General features: G+C 38.9%; 1 protein-coding gene and 1 non-coding gene across 2 annotated transcripts in view; both read left to right on the forward strand.

Moving 5' to 3' along the window:
• Positions 1–20,303, forward strand: part of CEP295 (centrosomal protein 295) — a 36,009-nt gene extending 15,706 nt beyond the window's left edge. The window contains exons 10-25 of the mRNA XM_072398637.1: positions 44–217; positions 1,927–2,033; positions 2,960–3,160; positions 3,701–3,798; positions 4,101–4,884; positions 4,971–5,248; positions 6,306–6,439; positions 6,668–6,874; positions 7,048–7,190; positions 7,268–7,388; positions 7,948–8,331; positions 8,811–8,969; positions 10,069–10,260; positions 10,908–11,016; positions 15,788–15,887; positions 17,601–20,303. Coding sequence (XP_072254738.1) covers positions 44–217; positions 1,927–2,033; positions 2,960–3,160; positions 3,701–3,798; positions 4,101–4,884; positions 4,971–5,248; positions 6,306–6,439; positions 6,668–6,874; positions 7,048–7,190; positions 7,268–7,388; positions 7,948–8,331; positions 8,811–8,969; positions 10,069–10,260; positions 10,908–11,016; positions 15,788–15,887; positions 17,601–17,639 — 3,230 coding nt within the window. The 3' untranslated portion in view covers positions 17,640–20,303. The remainder of the gene's footprint in view (positions 1–43; positions 218–1,926; positions 2,034–2,959; positions 3,161–3,700; positions 3,799–4,100; positions 4,885–4,970; positions 5,249–6,305; positions 6,440–6,667; positions 6,875–7,047; positions 7,191–7,267; positions 7,389–7,947; positions 8,332–8,810; positions 8,970–10,068; positions 10,261–10,907; positions 11,017–15,787; positions 15,888–17,600) is intronic.
• LOC140321914 (small nucleolar RNA U2-19) lies at positions 6,000–6,068 on the forward strand. The gene has a single exon (XR_011919040.1). It is a non-coding gene; the product is annotated as a small nucleolar RNA U2-19 (small nucleolar RNA).
• Positions 20,304–20,585: the final 282 nt, after the last annotated feature.

Raw genomic sequence — 20,585 nt, forward strand, 5'->3', positions numbered from 1 at the left:
AAATTTTTCTGATATATTTTTCAATATTTCAAATATTTTGTAGAAGTTGTAGAACCTCCTTCTAGATTGGTGCTGAGGAAGTTACTAAACCGAATAAGGACACAGAAAGACCAATGGAGTGCTAGAAGCGATGCAGACACAGCAAGCGAGACTCTGGAGTCTGGATCACTGCCAATGGAGGCTGTGGAGCAGCAGGAGGACAAGCCTGATACTGAGGGTAATCTAAAGCTATGATTGTAGACTAGCCTACTAGTTTTGACATAAAATAACCAATTACTGCCATGGCTTAGGTGGGAGAAACACAGCATATGACTCCCCTGTTTAGGGGATTTTTTCCCAATGTTCCTAATTGTTTGCAGTATTTCATCTGTACTGTAATCCAAAGGAGATTTGTTTTGAGTGGTTAATTTTTAAACTCACCTTCTTCTTTCCACCTCCCCAAAATATGCCAGCTAACCTCCGCAAACAGTCTTCCTTTTGCTCTACCCCAGACAAACTCTGTTCTCTCATGTGAAATTGCCCAGTTATTTTTTTAGCCTTGGGAACAAGCTATTGAAATTCTTAGTAACACATTGGGCCTGGTTTTATTAAATCTCTCTGAACCGAAAGACAATAGACTATCATGGGTGAACTTGGGTGATCCAGGAAACTTGGAATAGATTTCTTAAAAGCATTGCTGATATTTTGGCAAATGTTTGTTGGATCACCCATGATAGTCTATCCTCTCCAGTCCTGGAGAGCTTTCATAAATGGGCCCATTGTGTCACTATTTTAGCACCTTGCACCCCGGATTGGCTTAGACAAGCCAGAACTTTTTTCAGGCAATTCTGTTTATGGCAATACAAGATATAGCCATTAGTGGATGCACCCCTCTTCTCCCACACCACCACAATGTAAATAACTAGGTATATCTACATAAAAGTCACAGTTGGTCAGATTTGATATTAATTTAGGTAGATATGAGTTACCTGATCTGTCCAGTCTGTCAGCTGGCCGACTGGACAGTAAGAAATCCTTAGTTGAAGGAGGGACTGAATCACGGGCATTTATTACCAGGCTGTGAAATGGTTAACACATTCTACAGTATAATCAATCACCACAACTTTATTAAATTGCCTGATCACATTTTTAGAAATTGCACTGCGTCCCAGACACTGCTATCATCATCTGGTCTTCCTTCGCGAACCCCGTCTTTGACCATCTTAATTGACCAGGCTAGAATGATGTAACTCCCACACATGTGCATTCTAAGCTCAGTGTGCATAGAAGAATAAATTGCGGACAAGTATGTCATTTTTTTTTTATTGCAAAGAGGACACCATCTGTCTCTTCTGTAATAAAGGACTTTCCTCCAGAAAGTCTTCTACCAATAATACTCTTGTTGCATGAATGCATAATGCTGTTATTCATGAATTACTTTTTAAATTACTTGACAATTACATTTTCCTTTAGCTATGCAGACATAAATGTTTTTTGTAACATTCTTTATATTGCAGTTCGTTACCCTCCTAGATTGTATGCTCTTTGGCGCAGGGTTCTCTCCTCCTCCTGTGCAAAGGAGAGACATGTCATTGTCTGTCATTAGCAAACCCCTATTTAATGTACAGCAATGTCTAATGTGTTGGCGCTATATAAATCCTGTTTAATGATAATTACATTTATTTGTACTTATCTATACTGAGCCCCCTCTACAATACATAGTAATTGAGTACGGTGTTTTCCAAAATTATGGACTTTTGTACCGTACCCCTTTACTTGTCTTGCTTCTGTGAAATATACCTAATTTTGTATTCTGTACTTTATTTCCCCAAGACCCTGTGAGACCGTTTTAAACTGTCCTTGTTCCATCCTAAAAAAATACTTTCTGTTTGATGTAATATTGCTCAGGCAGGTAAAGCCACTCACTTTTTTTTTTTTTGCCTTTAGAACCAAAAGACGTGACAGATAACACAGTCCTGGCTGGTAATTCTATCCTGCTGCATCCACAGGAGCATGCGGCACGCATCAGAATGGAGACCGAGAGGAAGAAGAAGGTGCATATTTTTATTCTGTGTTTTTTGTGCAACTTGCAGCAAGAGATTCTATGTGGAAGATTGTATTTCAAAGTTTCTACACACTTATTAAATGAGTGAATCTGTGACCGTTGTAGCAACATGCTTGTTACCTGATCTTTTGATGTTTGTGGTTACATATTCTGTGGAATTCATAGATATACACACACATGTAGACTTCTTTGTTTTTCTTTTGTACTTTTTATTCTCGGGCATATCTAAACCCCTGTGCTCAGATGTCCCTTAATCTTTGATGTGGCAATGAAATTTCGGACATTGGTTTTAATATTTGCGACGCTGTAGTCTACTGGTAAAATATCCCCTGGTGATCCAGCCATGACAATATATGTTCAGGCACATCTTTTAACAAAGAGACAACACCGTGCGCCTCGGTCTACCATACATACACATTCAAGTGTCACAGAAAGAGAATATATATGGCAATGCTGAGTCAATTTACAAGTTTTAGCCACTGTCCCTACCAACAAGATACCAATTTATTGCAATTAGGTGCAACTGATGATAGGGAGAAAATGAATGTAAGCAAATCTTGACTGTTGGAGATCAGCAACACTGAAATTAAAAATATGAAAAGGTATTTTAGTAAAATAAATGTTACCCAGTTGGGGGTTACATCCAATTTTAGTAATGGGATTGGGAATGCTGCTCACAAACCAGCTCTTATCATCAGTCTTAACATCCGTACCTGAACTCTCAAATGTTCTTTTGGCTGAATAGGTACAGATTCCCACACACTCTATAAATATTAGAATATAAATATTAGGAGAATCATACCATATATTTAGATCACTATTACATATTGGATATGTAAACAAGTGCTTAGTCATTTCTTGAGAGCGACCTATTATTTTTTTCAGATAGGCTAAACACATGTAATGTTTTTCCAGATGGAAGACCTGGATCGGCAAAAGATGGAACAGCTGGAGTTACTGAGGAAACTGGAGGAGGAGAAACAAGCTCTGGAGGAAGAATACTGCAGGGTGCAGCAACAAATGCAGGCTGCCAACAAAAGAGATATAGAGCAGGATGGAACTGTGGCTGCAGAGGAGGAGGGGGCCAAACCTGCAGTACCTGAAACTGAGTCTGCTGTAAGAATCTGCTGGCGTGTTTCTTTGTTTTAAATGTATAAATCTTTTTTATGATCTTCACATGTGTTTATGCCAAGTTCAGTGTTCAGTGACAAAGTCCCTTGTGATTAGTGGTGCAGTTCAAACCTTCATATCACATAGATGTCCCGAGTTAGTGGGCTTTTGTGCATACATTAACTATTTTGCTCTGCATACAAGTCTATAGGAATGTAAAAGTAAGTTATATTCGTTCTATTCAGATCAGAATATGGTTGTATCTGTCCATAAATTCTCAAAAGGATTTCAAATTTTTGTCATTAGCAGGCTGCAACTGGCAAGCAAGGCCAGAGACACAAAGCATACAGCATGCTGTCCATATTTCATGGAGACCTTGCTTACATTCTGTCAATTTTTTTTTTTTAATGTTGTATGTTTTTGCATAATAAACTCTGTGATGGGTAGTGTACTGCACTACAGAACCTAGTATGAATGAGCTCTAAGGTATAAAAAAAAAAAAGCTTTGGGTAGAGTTTGTTCTTAATGTTTCCTTTCTTGCCATAGGAGCCTCCCGTTGCTGTTTCAGAGGCCCAAACATCTACCGAAAATGTGCACATTCAGATGATTCGAGAGTATCAGCAACGCCTTTTGGAGCAGAATAGGTAACTTCTGACTTTTGTGTCATCTGTGTGTGTGTATATATGTATGATTGATTTATCACAAAGGGAAAACAATTATGATCCCAGTCCTAAAGTACATGTACCCAGACATTCCCAAATCCAACTGTGGGTGGCTAAAGTAGAGCCAACTTTCTGTGATGTCTGTAAGCAGTTTTAATAACTTAGCTCATTGGTTACACTTTACTACCCCGTCCCTCCTAAAAATCTGCTAGTTGATTGGGTAAAGTTTGACTTCAGTTATCCTATCATGACTCTATCTGTATATATATTTTTTTTTATATTAGGATACATAAGCAGTCTGTAGATGAGGCACGGAAACGTTTACAGGAATACCAGATGCTCTTAAAGAAACGATATCCACACTTATCAACATCTCGCCAAGCAACACCTGATACCAGTCGTCACAGCCCAAAACCACAGGACTCAGAGTATCCTCCTGCTTCTCTTAGGAGTGACCAATTTAAAACTCCAGTTACTATTAGGCAGATTTCAGAACAAAAGCACAAAGCAGATATTCATTTCATTCCTAAAACTTTAGGGCCTGAACAGGTGAGACCAAGGAGCGAAAGCATTTTGCAAACTCCAGTGGCGATGCCGCCTAAATTTGTGGAAGATACCTTACCCCAAGGTGATGTGGATTCCAGTAGGCTTGGTGATCGCATCAGGGATGTAGATGGTGTTAGTTTTTCAAAGACCAAATTTAGGGAAGAAGGATATCCCCAGGAGGTTTTACCGCAAGCACAAGACGAGATTTTATTGCCGCATGCTGCAGCTGTTTATGAGAAACTGTCAACTACATCGAGTCCTGGAGACTATGACACATCCTCTAGCACTACATACCATCCACTGCCTTCAGAATTTTCTCCAGGTTTACCACAGATGGACTTCCTTGAGCCAGCCATCCCTTTGCAAGCACCAAGTTTAGGTTTAATGGAGAACCAACCATTAGGTGATTTTTCCAATGTCCGTGAGTTCAGAGAGAAACTCCTCTCCTCCACTGTGGGGATTAGAGCTCAGCAAGAATATCTAAAAGCCATTCAAGATCAGCTGGACAAGCAAAGGGATATTTGTATATTGCATTGAGACCTTGTTAAAGTTCTACCTTTGCTTGCATCTTAAGCCTGTCTTGTCAATTTTCTTTATTCTTTGTCTAGTATAGAGGAAACAAAATACTGGTGTTCTTGGCATCATATAACTTGGTTCCTTCTGCAGGTAATGACTCTTGTAGCAGTGTGATCATTAAACCTCCTGGAAAAGAGCAAAGATGGAGACCTTCAAAGCCACCTGTTACAAAAACCAAGCTAGGCCCCTTTCTTGAGCAACATGAGCTAAGTGCCATCATGGAAGTCGAGACGCCCACTAGCGGACGACGTTCTAGCACAGGACCTTCTAAAAGCAATGCGGGTATACCAGGTATGCCTTGTCTCTTTGGGTTTGTTTTATGACTTGGTTCCAGAATTCTGCTGTCATTTGGCATGAAGAAAAAAAAAGTTAAAGCTTTGTTGAGGTAACCGGCTTTAATAAAGCTAGGATCTTTTTACTTTTGGCTTTATGTTAGGGGAATCTGTTAGGGCAATTCAGAACAAAGTGGTCTTTTAGGATTAGCTCCCCCTACTGGCTGTTATGTTAGGAATTTACCTGAATCAAATGTAAATAATAGTGTTTAGCACTGAATATTAAAAATATTAACCTTCCAAAGTATTTGTGCTTGTTTTGTTAAGCTTACTTTTGTCATTTGAATTTTGAAACTCTTCTGAAATCATTCAGCATTCATTGACCGTTATGTTTGCCCTGCATCTGACCTGTGCTTTTTGCTTTGCTTCCATGACTTTTTTGGACAGTTGATAACATTCTGGAAAGTCAGTTTACACAGTCTCTTATTAGAGTCATTCTCATCTAATAATGATTTATTTTCATGCCATTATTTGGCTTATTTTTGATTAAGCCTCCTGACAGTCGGTCCCAGCGATCCTATTTGGTATAGCAAATTTGGCTAACGGGGACTTCTGGAGAGGGACTGCTGCTTCCACATAGAGAGCAGTAACCCTTCTTTGCAGCGTTACCAAAAGACTGGCTTTTCTACTTAGCCTGTGGCTGCTTTAGAACTATAAGACATAGAACATGTCTTGTATATATATATATATATATATATATATATATATATATACATATATATATATAACGATCAATGATGAAATATAGCCAAATCTGAAAATCAGCCCAGCTGCTATGTGATCTACCGAGAAGTGAGAAGCAATGTCTGTATGTGTTTTATGTATGGTGGTTATTGTATGTGTCTTGTGAGTTGTCTGTGTTTGAATCTGAATGTATTTTGTGTAACTGTGTTTTGTGTGTGTTTTTCTATAAACCTGAGCTGTGATGAGATATAAAAAACAGTCCAGAAATATACTGTGGTGGTTTCTACACTTGATCTGAGCTCAGGATGCTGCTTGCATTTTATTTCTTTTAGTTCAGGGAAATGGCTAAAGCTTTTTGTCTGTGCAGGGCAATGCAGTGCATGGACGGAGCCCAGATGGCATCAGTGACTATTTGTCCACAACCACCATATCAACGGGCAGCTTCCTTACTAGTGAGAAGACAGACTCCAGTCCTGCTAACTCTGGTTTGTATTATGTAGGATTTTCATTTTTCATTGTATTTTCGTTTCATTATTTAATTTTTGATCAGCAATGTTATTATACAGCTCTAAATCCTGTAACTGTACATTTTTCTATTTATTTGGATCTTTTTCATGTGTTTTTGGGGGACACAGCAGAGTTTTGGTAAATATTCTTCCTTCCTTTTTTGTGATGGGAAACATAGCATTGAATCCATTTCTATGCTTTTTCAGATACCCTGTCAGAATTGCAAAGATGTGATTATTCTGTAATTGGGGAACCTGGCATTGGTAATTCCAGTCCTTCAGCAGGCACAGCAGCAGTTCAGTCTGAAATGAAATGGCGTAATTCAGCGGAGAACAGCAGCCACATCCAGCAGATCATAGCGAAATACACTAAAGACCTTCATGTGTCACTCGAGCGGAACTTAAGCTTTCATTGTAAGTGGAGTTTTTTTTATTCAGCTGCCCTAGAAATACAAATGCAGGTGATGATATTTGGTATGAGCACAGCTAAGTGTTGCATTTCTTTGTGTTTATGGCAGCATTGTGGTCCTCTGTTTTAGATAAAACAAATTAAGTCTATTGAGTAATGTTTACGTTTTGTGCTGCAGCTCCAGAGGTCGCTGTTGACTCTTCATCTGTAGATAATCCCTTTCCCACTTCTTTCTACACCTTGGATCCAAAACCCGACTTTGATGTTTCTACCCCATCATATTCTCATTTCAACCCCACCTGCAGCACGGATGTCAGCGAGGTAAGACTTTTTGAATAAATCACAACCTGCACATAGCATTTGAATAATTCTGCTAATAAAGACTGTGATGTTTCTAGGGCCTGAATGACAGCAACAGCCATGAACAGAGAAATCTTCTGGCCTCCCTACACAGCCGTGCCAATTCGTCCACTCAGAATGTGGATTTGTCCATAAGTTCACGTAGGAGTTTTGCTGCAGGTGAGTCATGAAAGTATAACTTGTGTTTGTTTTTTTTTGTTTTTTTTTTTTTTTACAACCTGATTTTAGCTCTGTCCTCATCTTTCTTCTCGGTGTGGTGCCAACAGTCCACTTAAGGTATAATCACATTTTGTCATTCTTCCCATTACTATTGAGTGTGATCTTTTTCATGTTTCACCTGGAGGTGATCATCAAGCAGGCTGGGTTCTTTATTTATTTTACTGAGGGGCCCCTCACATCATTATCTAAGCACCCGTCCTTCCTAGAAGAATGTCCCAAGTAAATATGTTCCACTTACTTGGGATTCCACTACATGGTTTGTAAATATTATATCACTGTGGATGGGAGGTGGGGTTGTATTTGTGCCTGCACTGTCCTTGCCCACAGGAACTGCTGGGATTTCAAATATTTCTTACTTATATTTATGTTGTTAGGGGGACTTGTAAATAAGTTTAAAATATTTTAACAAAACTTTGCAAGCCGCGTTCATTTTTATCATTTTAAAGTTTTTGGTTTGCTGCAAATTGAAACTGAAATTGTACATTATTGCATTTCATAGATTCCTCTGGATTATTTCTGCCACTGCATCCTGAAAACACACTCAATGAGATAAGCGTGAGCAGCCAGAATATGACGCCCTGTAGAACTTTGACGCAAGGCTTGGACAGTGTAAATACGGATGTGCCAAATGGCTCTCATTTTCCCCAAGTTTGTTCCCATGACCAGAGCTCCTTTCCTGTCCATGCCAGCCTACATTACACTTCTGCAACACCGACCACCCAAAGTGTAACAGAGGAGCCTGGCTCTTTCCATGAGCTGATGGCAACTAAGGCAACTATAAATGACTCTGAACTTTCAGAGCACCCAATCTCTTGCAGCCTGGATAAAAATAATTCCCGTTCAGTTCATTTTGAAGAATTGCCGATTAACTGCGTTGGGGGCTGTAACCTTCATATTTTCAACCAAGACACAACTATTTGTCTTGAGCAAGAATCTTCTGACGTGTGTACATCCCTTTAGCAAAACTTGTCACTTGTGCCCAGTGTGGTATCTCTTTATCTTTGCTTATATAACTGTTGGACCTACACAGAGAAATATCATTATCACAAAACATACCTAAATTAAACTATAACTATAACCGTAAACTATACCTAAATTGCCTGATAAGATTACTTTTGATATCCTAATTGCATCTCTTGAACAATTGATTTAAAGGAGGCGGTTTTTTGCTATGATATCCAGACTGCATTATGTGCAAGATAAACATTTCTTTTCATTTCAATATTTATTACATTTTAAAATGCAATGAAAGCATATGAAATAAGTTTTTACCTTCCTATTGCATATGCTATCCTAATTCTTGCAGAGAGGATCTGGCCGAGAAACTTGGTAGTTAATTTGCATGTGAAATGTACACTGATTTTTATTTCAAGTTAAGCTATATTATTTGTGCTCTCAATACATTTTTTTTTTTTTTATCACAGCATAGCTTCAAAATGCTGCCTGCTGAGGAGGATGCGTCATGTGTTACATTACCTGACCAGTCGTCATTGGGCAGATCTCTGTCTCAGCATTTTGCAGGTAACTGGAGTCGAGTGTATTGTAAACTAATTGAAAAGCCAATGCTAAAGTCAGAAATGCAGTGCTCTGTTTCATCTCAAGCATTTTTTTGTACCTGCCTAATTCAGTCTGGAGTACAGAGCTGTGTTTTAAAGATCAATAGGCAGAAGGTTTCCTGTAGTCCTAACTCTTCCTATCTTCAGGGTGACAAAGCAGCCTCTTCTCTATGGATAGATTGCAACTGATGAGTGTGGTTACCTAAGGACAGAACATCAGTGGTTGGGTTACTAGATAAAAATAAAGCTATAAAAACCCTGAAAAAAGAAGACATGCAGCCTCCATAATGAAGGGCTTTTAAGTTTTATCGAACTACATTTTTGTTTTTAAACTACTGTGCTGCATAGTGTACACTAACTGGGGACAAATGACACATATTTTGTGCCCATGCACATCTAATGTGGAGAGCGCAAATCCTCTGGAATAGGCTAACTTGAAAGTTTTCTTCCCCTCTGGCAAAGTATGGTGCAATATATTGACATCAGCTTTCATGTTTGCCTTATGTGGTGGTAATACCTAGCCACACACAAAGGCCAGCTTTCAAGATAGATTTTTTTTTTCTTTTAAACACCTTATAGAGCAACCCAACACGTTGACTCCAAGCTTTTTGTTCCTTTCCTTTTGTGATATGTGCTGGCCTGTCACTTAAACATTTATAACCAATGGCCAGTGTTTTTGTCTCTGTTTTGGTTTTTTTCATCATCCTGCAGAGGATAGAGCAGCAAAGTTCTGCAGCAGTGGCTACATTAAAATGATTTAACACATATACACAAAAACCTAAAGAAAAAGAATACTTTTGCTCATTCCAATTGATCCCCACTGTGCGTTTTTTTTTTTTTCTTATGGCAAATTTTTTTGCACTGCAAACTGTAATTATTAAGACTCCAAACATCTTGACAGAGAAGTGTTTGGTTTACTTGATTACCCTTTCTAATGAATCCCAGTTAAGCTGGCCACATTCTTTAATGTTCCCCACTGTTTACAATAGGAGCTGCCAGTCTGTTTTGTACTCCTTTGGCTTGATGACAGAAACATTAAAAACGTGTAGTAATTTGTCTTTCAGAAATTGATCTGGAATTCACATCTACACCAGGTAGTCTACAGGAAGCCTTTTTAAAGAGAAAAAAACAGTTCATTCAGAAATCGTCAAAAAGAGTTCAGGAAATCAAGGCAAAAGAGAGCCTGCCGAAAACACAACTAAAATCTCAACCAAAGGAGAATACCCTTAGCCATGTTGAACAGCAGCTAAGTTTTGGTCAGTCATTTTTTAGTCTGTTCTAGTTTTGGTTGTGGTGTGCAGTTGAAGACAAAGTTTTATCTTCATGTCCAGTCAAGTAACCTAACGGCATGAATGGATATTGTTTTGAATAATGGCGTTTGTTTTTGAAATAAATGTCTCCTTTTGGTGTTATTTCCTTTTGCTATTCTGATGATCCTAAGAATCACCGTAATCACAAGGACAATTATGGAGAGATTTTTCCCAGCACACACACAGCAGGAAAAAAAGTTTTCTAAACTTCCACAATGTATGCAACCAACATTGTACCTACAATATAAATACACTTCAAAATATATCTAGTGAGCAATATGGGATCTGCCATTGCTGACTATGTCTAGCTTCCTTCTCTTTCACTTCCTAGGATGACAACACTCACTGCTCTGTATCTACTAAGGAGCAGCATTGTCATCCTAGGTTGCTGCCCTGGTTTGGGTCCAGCAAGAGGTTATTTAGGTGCTGCACTGTATGTAAAGAGGAAGGGTGGTGTATATGGTGCTCCCACACCCACAGAGGTAGAGGAGGTTAGCAGTATTATGTAGGTAAATGGTAAAAGGTTATCTTCATTTTATTAGCTGTGATATAATGATGTACATTTTAGCTTAATGTGGTTATTTGAATTACAGACACAACACAGGGTGAAGGGAACCAATTTAAAAAAGTGGTTGAAGTCCGAGTGAGCACTCCAGAGGGCAGGAAACTGTCTGAGATAGAGATACACCAGCGTACTATACGGTAAGATAAGTCTCCTTTATAATATACCAAGATGTGTACACTTCAAAAAAAAAAAAAAATCAAATTGCTAAGCAAAACATTTACTTGACATTATAGAGCCCAGTATTGCTGTTTAGGAATTACATTGTTTAAATGTAAACTCGAGATAGATGTTTATCATTGCTTACCTATTATGAAAATATCAGACATTCTTTTAATGAAAAGGTTTTTGTTCTTCAATAATGTTCCCCAGTCACCTTCTTTGTTGTGACCACGTGAAAGGCCCCCGCTGTTCTATCAGAATAAAGAGGCTGCTCAGGAATGTCCTCTAGTCATCTGGTGTAAAATAATGATGTGTTGATGTCTCTCCGCCTTAACCTCCTGGGCGGTAACCCCGAGTGTGACTCGGGGTAGAAAGAAGATGCTAGGAGCGGTAACCCCGAGTCACACTTGGGGTAGGTAAACCTTTGGAAACAATAGTAAATAAAGTGCTTACCTGATCTGCCGGCGTCCCACGTCGTCCCTCGTGTCATCTCTCTACCTCCAGCTGGCTTCCTCTGCACCCGATGAGTCACCGGGGAGTACCTGGTGACATTGGTGCATGTGGACATTCGTTCGGGGCAGGAAGTTCAAATCCATTTGTATTGCATTCAATACAAAATAACTATTGAATGCAATACAGTGGATTTACATGTGTAAAAGCGGTACATTGTCTTTCATGAACATTTATTTTACAGTATAATAGTATGAGTAGACTATTTATTTTAAAAAAAATTACCAAATTTTTAAAGTTTAAGAGCAAGTTTTGTACAGCAAGAAGTTCTTGACAACCATGACATAGCTGTGCCAGGCAGAAGCTTCAGTATCAGTCATGTAACTTGTCAGGGGTCCATCAAAGATTCCTGCTTTTAATTTTTTAAGTACTTAATTCAGGGAAGAATCTACAAATGTATTTGAAGCAATCATCGTCCTTGTTCAGAGCTCTAACAAATTGCTTCATTAATCCCAACTTCATGTGTAGTGGAGGGAGTTTTTTTTTTTTTGTCTATCCACTTTGCTGTCCAAGTAGGAAGTTCACCATTTTTAAACAAACACATATGGACCATTGGTGTTCATGATAGCAAAGCTTTTGTAAGACCATTTGGATATTTTCATATTTTTCTTTAGGTTTTGTTGAGTGACCAATTGGAATTGATGCATAGCAGTTGCCATTATGCAGTAAAACAGATTTCAAACTTTGAGTGGAACTGTCTATGACAGTGTTTCCCAACCTTTCTTATGTAACAGCACATATTTTACATTAGAAAAATCCCAAAGAACACCATTAAACAAAAATGTCACACAGGTTAATTAGCTACCTGCTGCCATCTAGTGGAAGAGTGTTTTTTTTGTTCTGCCTATCCCTATACTTTGCTGGAATAGACAAATGAAGACAAATTATTTGCAGTAAATAAATAATAATTTTCAGATCAATTAATTGAAATTGGATAAATTCCCATGGTACACCTGAAGATCTCTCATAGCACACTAGTTGAAAATCGCTGGTCTATGAAAAGCCGCCAGTCTTCTGCTCGGTATTCTGGTACTCCCATATGGGCTAGTAGTCCAGGGATGTTACAACACTACACAAAGCCCCTGATTCATCATTGAAATCCGCGATCGCTGGAAGCGCGAACGTACGCGCGGCCAGCGATCGCGGATCACCGCGGGCCGGGCTCGAGTATGCGCGTACTCCTCTAGTCATCTGGTGTAAAATAATGATGTGTTGATGTCTCTCCGCCTTAACCTCCTGGGCGGTAACCCCGAGTGTGACTCGGGGTAGAAAAAAGATGCTAGGAGCAGTAACCCCGAGTCACACTTGGGGTAGGTAAACCTATGGAAACAATAGTAAATAAAGTGCTTACCTGATCCGCCGGCGTCCCGCGCCGTCCTTCGCGTCATCTCTTTACTTCCGGCTGGCTTCCTCTACATCTGATGAGTCACTGGGCAGTACCTGGTGACATTGGTGCATGTGGACATTCGTTCAGGGCAGGAAGTTCAAATCCATATGTATTGCATTCAATTCAAAATACCTGTATTGAATGCAATACAGTGGATTTACATGTGTAAAAGCTGTACATTGTCTTTCATGAACATTTATTTTACAGTATAATATAGTATAATAGTATGAGTAGAATATTTATTTTAAAAAATTAACACATTTTTAAAGTTTAAGAGCAAGTTTTGTATCAGTTTTCCATAATTTTGTCCTTTTATGGATACCCAAGAAGTTCTTGACAACCATGACATAGCTGTGCCAGGCAGAAGCTTCGGTATCAGTCATGTAACTTGTGAAATTTGAATCATTTATCAGTTTCCGAGTTTGATGAAACACTTCCTTCATATTCACTTCCACTGCTAACTCCTGGATTACACTCCAAACCCTGTATATCCTCCATGTTGGATACAGGAATATTGGGGAGTGTACTGAACACTGGTATGGGAACACCATGTGGCACAGGTCGTCTTGCTGATTCCACATCAGGTTACTCCCACTTGTTTTTCTTGTACCGACTGAATCCTTTTACATTCACAGCACAAAAATAACAATCATCATCATTATGATGATTTTTGGGCTCTTGCCATACCATAGGTACACTAAATTTCAAACTTTACAAAATCCTTGGCAAGTGAAAACATTTTTTTTTTTTTTTTGAGTTTTGTTATGAATGGTGCATCCAGCCTCATCCATCCTTTCCACCGCTCCTCTGCTGCTGCATCTCTTCAGTTCTCTTCATTGGCTTCCATTTCACCTGAGAATCATATTCAAGCTCCTGTGCTTTGCCTTCAAATCCCTCCACAGTTCTTGTCCCACTTACCTTTCTGACCCGATAGAAAAATTATACCCTAGCCACTCTCTTCGTTCCTTCAATAACCTAATAATGACTTCCTCACTCATAAACTCATCACACACATGGCTCCAAGACTTTTCTAGAGCTGCCCCGACTCTCTGGAATGGTCTTTCTTGTCCTATTCAGCTTACTCTGACTTTCTGCTCATTTAGAAGGGCACTCAAAACCCATCTCTTCAAACTTATCTACCTGTCGTCTTCTGTCTCCTAAACCCTCAGTACTTACCCACCAATCCATATCTGCCATCCTATTGTGTGATACTTCCCCCACCTCCTAGATTGTAAGCCCTTCGGGACAGGTTCTTCTTCTGTGTCACCGTGTTAAAAATTGTCCCTGCTTACACTGTGTAAGTGAATGATGGAAACTTTAATACTTTAAATACTTTTAATAAGTTTTAATAATAAAAGCAAACTTCAGTCAGTACAGTATGCCTACCAGGACTGAAAATGGGGAGCAAGTGATGATGTAAATAGCTTCTAGCGAAGGAGAATGGCGCGATCGCGCACGATTCCGGATCGCTAATACGAATGCGCGACCGATAATCCGATTTTGCTTGATGAATCAGGGGCAAAGTCTCCATCTTCACTGAAATATGGTAGGAGTGTCACCTCTCTTGTCCTATAAACTGTTATTGTAACTTCCGGTCGCAGACAGTTGTTTTCTTTTAGCCTGGATGCTAAAAGTTCAGATATTTTGTTTTGACAGACTTGGGTCGTATTAAATTATTGCGCTTTTCTTGGGAGAACTGCTGGTTTGATGAAACACTTCCTTCATAATCACTTCCACAGCTAACTCCTGGATTACACTCCAAACCCTGTATATCCTGCATGTTGGATACAGGAATATCAGGGAGTGTACTAAACACTGGTATAGGAACATCAGCACCATGGGGCACAGGTCATCTTGCTGATTCCAAATCAGGGTACTCCCACTTGTTTTTCTTGTAACGACTGAAACCTTTTAATTCACAGCACAAAAATAACAATCATCATTATGATGATTTTTGGACTCTCGCCATACCATAGGTACACTAAATTTCAAACTTTTCAAAATCCTTGGCAAGTGAAAACATTTTTTTTTTTTTTTTTTGAGCTTTGTTATGAATGATGCATCCAGCCTCATCCATTCTTTCCACCGCTCCTCTTCTGCTGCATCTCTTTTTGTAGTTCTCTTCATTGGCTTCCAATTCACCTGAGAATCATATTCAAGCTCCTGTTCTTTGTCTTTAAATCCCTCCACAGTTCTTGTCCCACTTACCTCTCTGACCTGATAGAAAAATACTCCCCCTGCCGCTCTCTTTGTTCCTCTAATAACCTACTAAAGACTTCCTCACTCATAAACTCATCACACGCACGGATACAAGACTTTTCTAGAGCTGCCTCGACTCTCTGGAATGGTTTTCCTCGTCCTATTCAGCTTTCTCCGAATTTCTGCTGATTTAAAAGAGCGCTCAAAAGCCATCTCTTCAAACTTATCTACCTGTCGTCTTCTGTCTCCTAAACCCTCAGTACTTACCCACCAATCTATATCTGCTATCCTATTGTGTGATACTTCCCCGACTTCATAGATTGTAAGCTCTTCGGGACAGGTTCTTCTTCTGTGTCACGGTGTTTAAAATTGTCCCTGCTTACACCGTGTAAGTGAATAATGGAAACTTTAATACTTTCATTACTTTTATTAAGTTATATTAATAAAAGCAAACTTCAGTCAGTACAGTATGCCTACCAGGACTGAAAATGGGGAGCAAGTGATGATGTAAATAGCTTCTAGCGAAGGAGAATGGGTGTAGGTGTGAGCTGGTAATGTACAGTATACTGTACATTGAGAGAGGGTAGTAAATGCTGTTCAGCTACTTGAAGTAACATCCGTTTGTATTTGTGTATTTTGTTCTTTCCCTCCAGGTTATACAATCAGCTTGATGAAGTTAAAACCAAGAAAGAAGAGAAGATGAGACAGGAGGCCTATGCAAGGAACCGGGAAAGGGCCAAAGAGTTTAAAAAGGTATGATAAACAGAAACTGATAAAACAGGGCAGAACTTAATAATTTTCCCAATTGTGGGATGATGTTTTAAGTGTAAACCTCATGGCTGCATGGGAGAATCTGACACACTACCTCTGCTGATCGCAGCACACATCACAGCCCTTGCCTGGCTTTGGAGCCTCTTTAAAAGCACATATCACAATCTATTACTTTGCAATTCTATATCCTATAAACTCCATTCAAGGATCAGCAGGAAAGATTTCCTGTCAAAAATCATAAATAAAAAAGTAAATGTTTTCCTGACAGCCTTTAAGTAACAATGGCTCTGGATCTGAATCTAACAAAAAAGTGTATTGAGGTTGGTAAAAACTGTCCACATAAATGTGTATTTAAAAAACATGTCACAATGGAAGTTTTAGGTCAATCTACCCAGTAAACGCATTGCAGTCTGTATGGCTGTATGTGCTGTACATTAAATAGGGGTTGCAAATGACATACACATAAAGACAGTGACACAGGAGGAGGAGAGGACAAGAGCTTACAATCCAAGACACATTTAACAATCCATTGTGATTAAGTATATTACCAATAGTAAGACGTACCTAGTCCATGCAACTTGCCAAATAATACATGATAAATATATGCAAATAAAATGTTGGGAGGACATTATAGGCATATAGTTGGAACCAATTGGCTTAAAGCCATTCATATCAATATTATTGTGATATTTATTTAATGCATTTTGCTGCTTTTTCAGAATAAGGAGGTAGTCTAATAGCAATATTAACCAAAAATGAGTGTAACATATTCCATCACCCCAAACGTCCCGGACACATTGAATCAGAGCAAACAATTGGCAGCCCTGGAGCCCAAAAACGCGCTCCTGGAGACAGACAAGAATAATGCAGATCAATATAGTGGGTCAGATAAACCGCTAATTATTATCAAACAAATTAATGTTATTAAATAGTAAATTGCGACCAAAATAAATACTTATTTTAAACCATATAGGAGAAAAAAAAATGTTTAAACCCGTTCTGGGCTCCATCCATGGCCGCTGGTTTTTTTCCAATGTGTCCCAGCATCCAGGGCTTTTATCACGGTTTTGTTGGGTATTATTATATGCTGCATTCATTTCTGAAGATCTGCTCTGAGAGACCGATAAAAACTACTTTGACTGTTTATCTGTGGTTTACATATAAAATCATTTTTACTGAACTGTATTGCTAAAAGAAAGCCAAGTTTGTCCCAATTACTATGTATTAAATAACACAGATCGGCCTTTATAAAAATGGCTTCTTTATTGTATAAACGTCAATATAACAGGATATGTCAGGTGAATCTTTGTGGTGCATTTAATGCACAAATGTGCTTAATCATAGTCTATATAGTCAAGTGCATTGTGTGAAACAAGCCTGAGATTTACATCAGCTGTACTCCATTTCATGCTGCAAATCCATGCCATTTATTGCATACATGTAATTGTCAATAGCAAATTGCACAAAATGTGATCCATCTTTTTAGTAACCACCCAAGAACAGTTGGGTAGTCACTGAAAAGTGCTGGCTGGTGCGCCCAGCTAAAAGGTGCTAGAGAGAACACCGAGTTTTACAGATTTTTGTTCAGTGGTAAAAAAAAGGTACAGCATCAACACCACTGCTTTTTTTTTTTTTTTTTTTTTAGCATTGACTGCTTTTCCTATCTAATCCTTTCACTGTGCTTTACATTTTCAGAGGACTTTGGAAAAGCTGAGAGCAAACAAGATAAAGTAACAAGAACAGCTGAACACTCCACAACCTTCAGACAACTGGTAGTTCTGAAATAAAGTGCTGGTTTGCCCTGCATATTCATTGTTATGTTCATGTGTTAGAGGAATATTTCTTGGCATCCAAGTGCGATTTTAGGTGCTAGCATGTAACAGACTCCGGCAGATCACACAGCACTTTTCATTACTTTTCTCTCTTTTGTGATAGTCTGGTGTCACAAATTGCTTGCCCCCATGCTTAGAGATGGTAATTTATAGGAGATTATAATTTGTTTATCTTCACTGCTGGGGGCAGACATTGTGCAACCCACCTTGGGAAATGTATATCTAAAGCTATGTACACAAGTCAGATACTGGTCACCAGAGATGGAGCAGTGTGATGTGTGACACAGCATATTGATTTAAACTGACTACGGTTTGCTAATAATGAGAACTCAGTGGGATGCCACTTGCTTTACCATTTTTTTCCCCTCCCCTCTTCATAGAACAGAATAATTGTGTGTAGAGCATTTGTTGTTTCATCTGTCACTGGACAGATAGTTTCCAGAGACATTGATCTGACTTCCACCGGACATCTGCACAAGGCTCAGGACATGTAGCCTCAGTGAGGCTCTATTCTCTGAGTGTTCTCATTGTGTATATATAGTAGAATCTTCTAGTATTTCCCAAACCTGTCCTCAAGTTCCACCAATGATGCATGTTTAGCAGGAAACTTTACCTATACAATGGCAGCATGTCTTTAGCTATGGGGTTACCTACATTTTTATGGTTTTCTTCAAAATATACAATGTTGATCGCACTTGGGGACAGGTTTGGGAAATGCTATACTGTAGAAGGGAATCTGGAGTGAAACATTTTTGAATCTGTCAATCAAAATATGTATTTAAAGTTCAATATATACCATTAGTAGTAGGAAGGTGGCCCACCTCACTGGAAGGAAGCTGCTTGTGCATTTTTAAAGCCCTGCATGGATTTCCATCCTATTGCCTTCACTGTTTAGGTTAGTTGAACCTTTTACTTATGTGATGGTAGCCATGTCATTGCCAAACGTGCTTTTTTTTCCCTCATATCCTGTTAGTTGTTAAATCATTTTCCAACCAATCCAGCATCCATCCACCTTTCTCTATGGGGTCATTAGATTAGAAACTAAGATTAGTTTCTAACGTGCAATGGTTCTCGTTCTATAATCAGCTCAGGGCTGATATCGGACCAGAATCTTGCGAGTGTACAGTGGGCGTCGTCCATCGTCCGACAGTCTGTCCTGGCGGATGCACTGATGATGGACAAAGAACGATCGTAATGGAAGTGAAGGGGAAGAGAACGCAGTGCGGTGCCGCTCTGCTATTCTCCCACCTCCCCTTTCCATAGAGGAGAATGGCGCTGTATGTACAGCACTCGTTTATGCATCATGCAGTCATTAGTTACAATATTTGCACGTGTGTTCGTAGCCAAGGCTGTGTACACGCGCTCAATTATCTTTCATGATCATTTCTCGCGACAAAAGACTGAAAGATGAAGGAACGATCACTGTACATACAGCTCAATACTGTTCTATGAAGAAAGGATGGGGGAGAATGAGTAAGCCGCACCCACTGCGCTCTCCTCCCATCACTTCCATTGTGGTCATTCATGAATCCACCCTTTGGGCGACCGCTGTATACATGTCAAATCTTTGTCCAAGACAAGCCAAAACCATTTGTATCGGGCAAGAATCATCTGACGTGTGTACATCGCCTCAAACCAGGTGTGCAGTACTCGGGGGTCGGAGGGAAAGATTTAACGGAGACACATAAAAATTCCATTATTAAAACAGTGACTGACAATCCCCCCAAACATTCCTGATGGGAACCAGTTACTGCTATTGAAACACATGGACCTGGAAGATTTGTTTTGTAGAATATTTAGGGAATGTTGGATTCCCTGTTTTATAAATAGAGCCTAAAAAATCACTGCAGTTGCATTTTTATTTCTTTTAAAATGTATGCAGTGGTTTCCTCATCTTATTATGTGCTTGTAGTCTAGCTGTAGGTTGTATCCTGGCCATGAGAATATACAACAGACCCCTTGAAGGTAACAAGGTCCAGACCTAGCAGGCTTGCACCTGCACTCCATATAAGTGGGATAGGTGTGCTTACAGTTACTATGGTGGAACCTCCGTGCACATATTGTATAAACCAAGGACTGGTTACAAGCTAAAACTAGAAACTACAAGTTTGCTTTTAAGGAGAATTATAAGCAGAGAGGAAACCAGACCAAGTTTAGTGTAAGATTTTGCTTGTTTTTATTATATGAATATGTGTATACATATATAGCCTGAAAGACGGAGACGAGAAGGCCACTTTAAGGGAACTTACCGGTCCTGAGTCCACACATTGCCCCCAAATGAAAGCCATTACCCATCATGCAGGGCATTTATTTGGGTTAGCATTACATATTTTTGTATGTTTTTTTGTACTTTTCACTACTCTTTCTTTACTTACTACTTTCACACATCCAATACTGTGCTTGTGGATTTCTAATAGTTACATTTTAAAAACATATTAATATGTATATATGTTTTCTATTTAAATAATGAGCGATTTAATATATTGATTTTGAAAAATGCTGTTACTATATTTTTATTATTTAATTTTTTTTAATTGTTTTAATAAATTGCCATTACTTAGTTGTTTTTGTGTGTTTTGGTTGTAATGATAAATGAACTGACAAGGTTTTTCACTGGGTTCATATAAATTCACATGATGGGAATATGACATGGGGTTAGTGGCGGGCTACACAAATGAATGTGACACACAAGAAGATGAGGGGGGCATGAAGGCAATACAAATATGTGAAATTAAAAACAGAAACTACTTATTGACATAATGAGGATATGGTAATGAATATGCAGAATAAGATGGTATTAATTTTGACAAATGATTTGATATTGGTGCAAAATTTTTGGAGAAACTCA

This window comes from Pyxicephalus adspersus, chromosome 1 (assembly GCF_032062135.1).
Source record: "Pyxicephalus adspersus chromosome 1, UCB_Pads_2.0, whole genome shotgun sequence".
Classification (NCBI taxonomy): domain Eukaryota; kingdom Metazoa; phylum Chordata; class Amphibia; order Anura; family Pyxicephalidae; genus Pyxicephalus; species Pyxicephalus adspersus.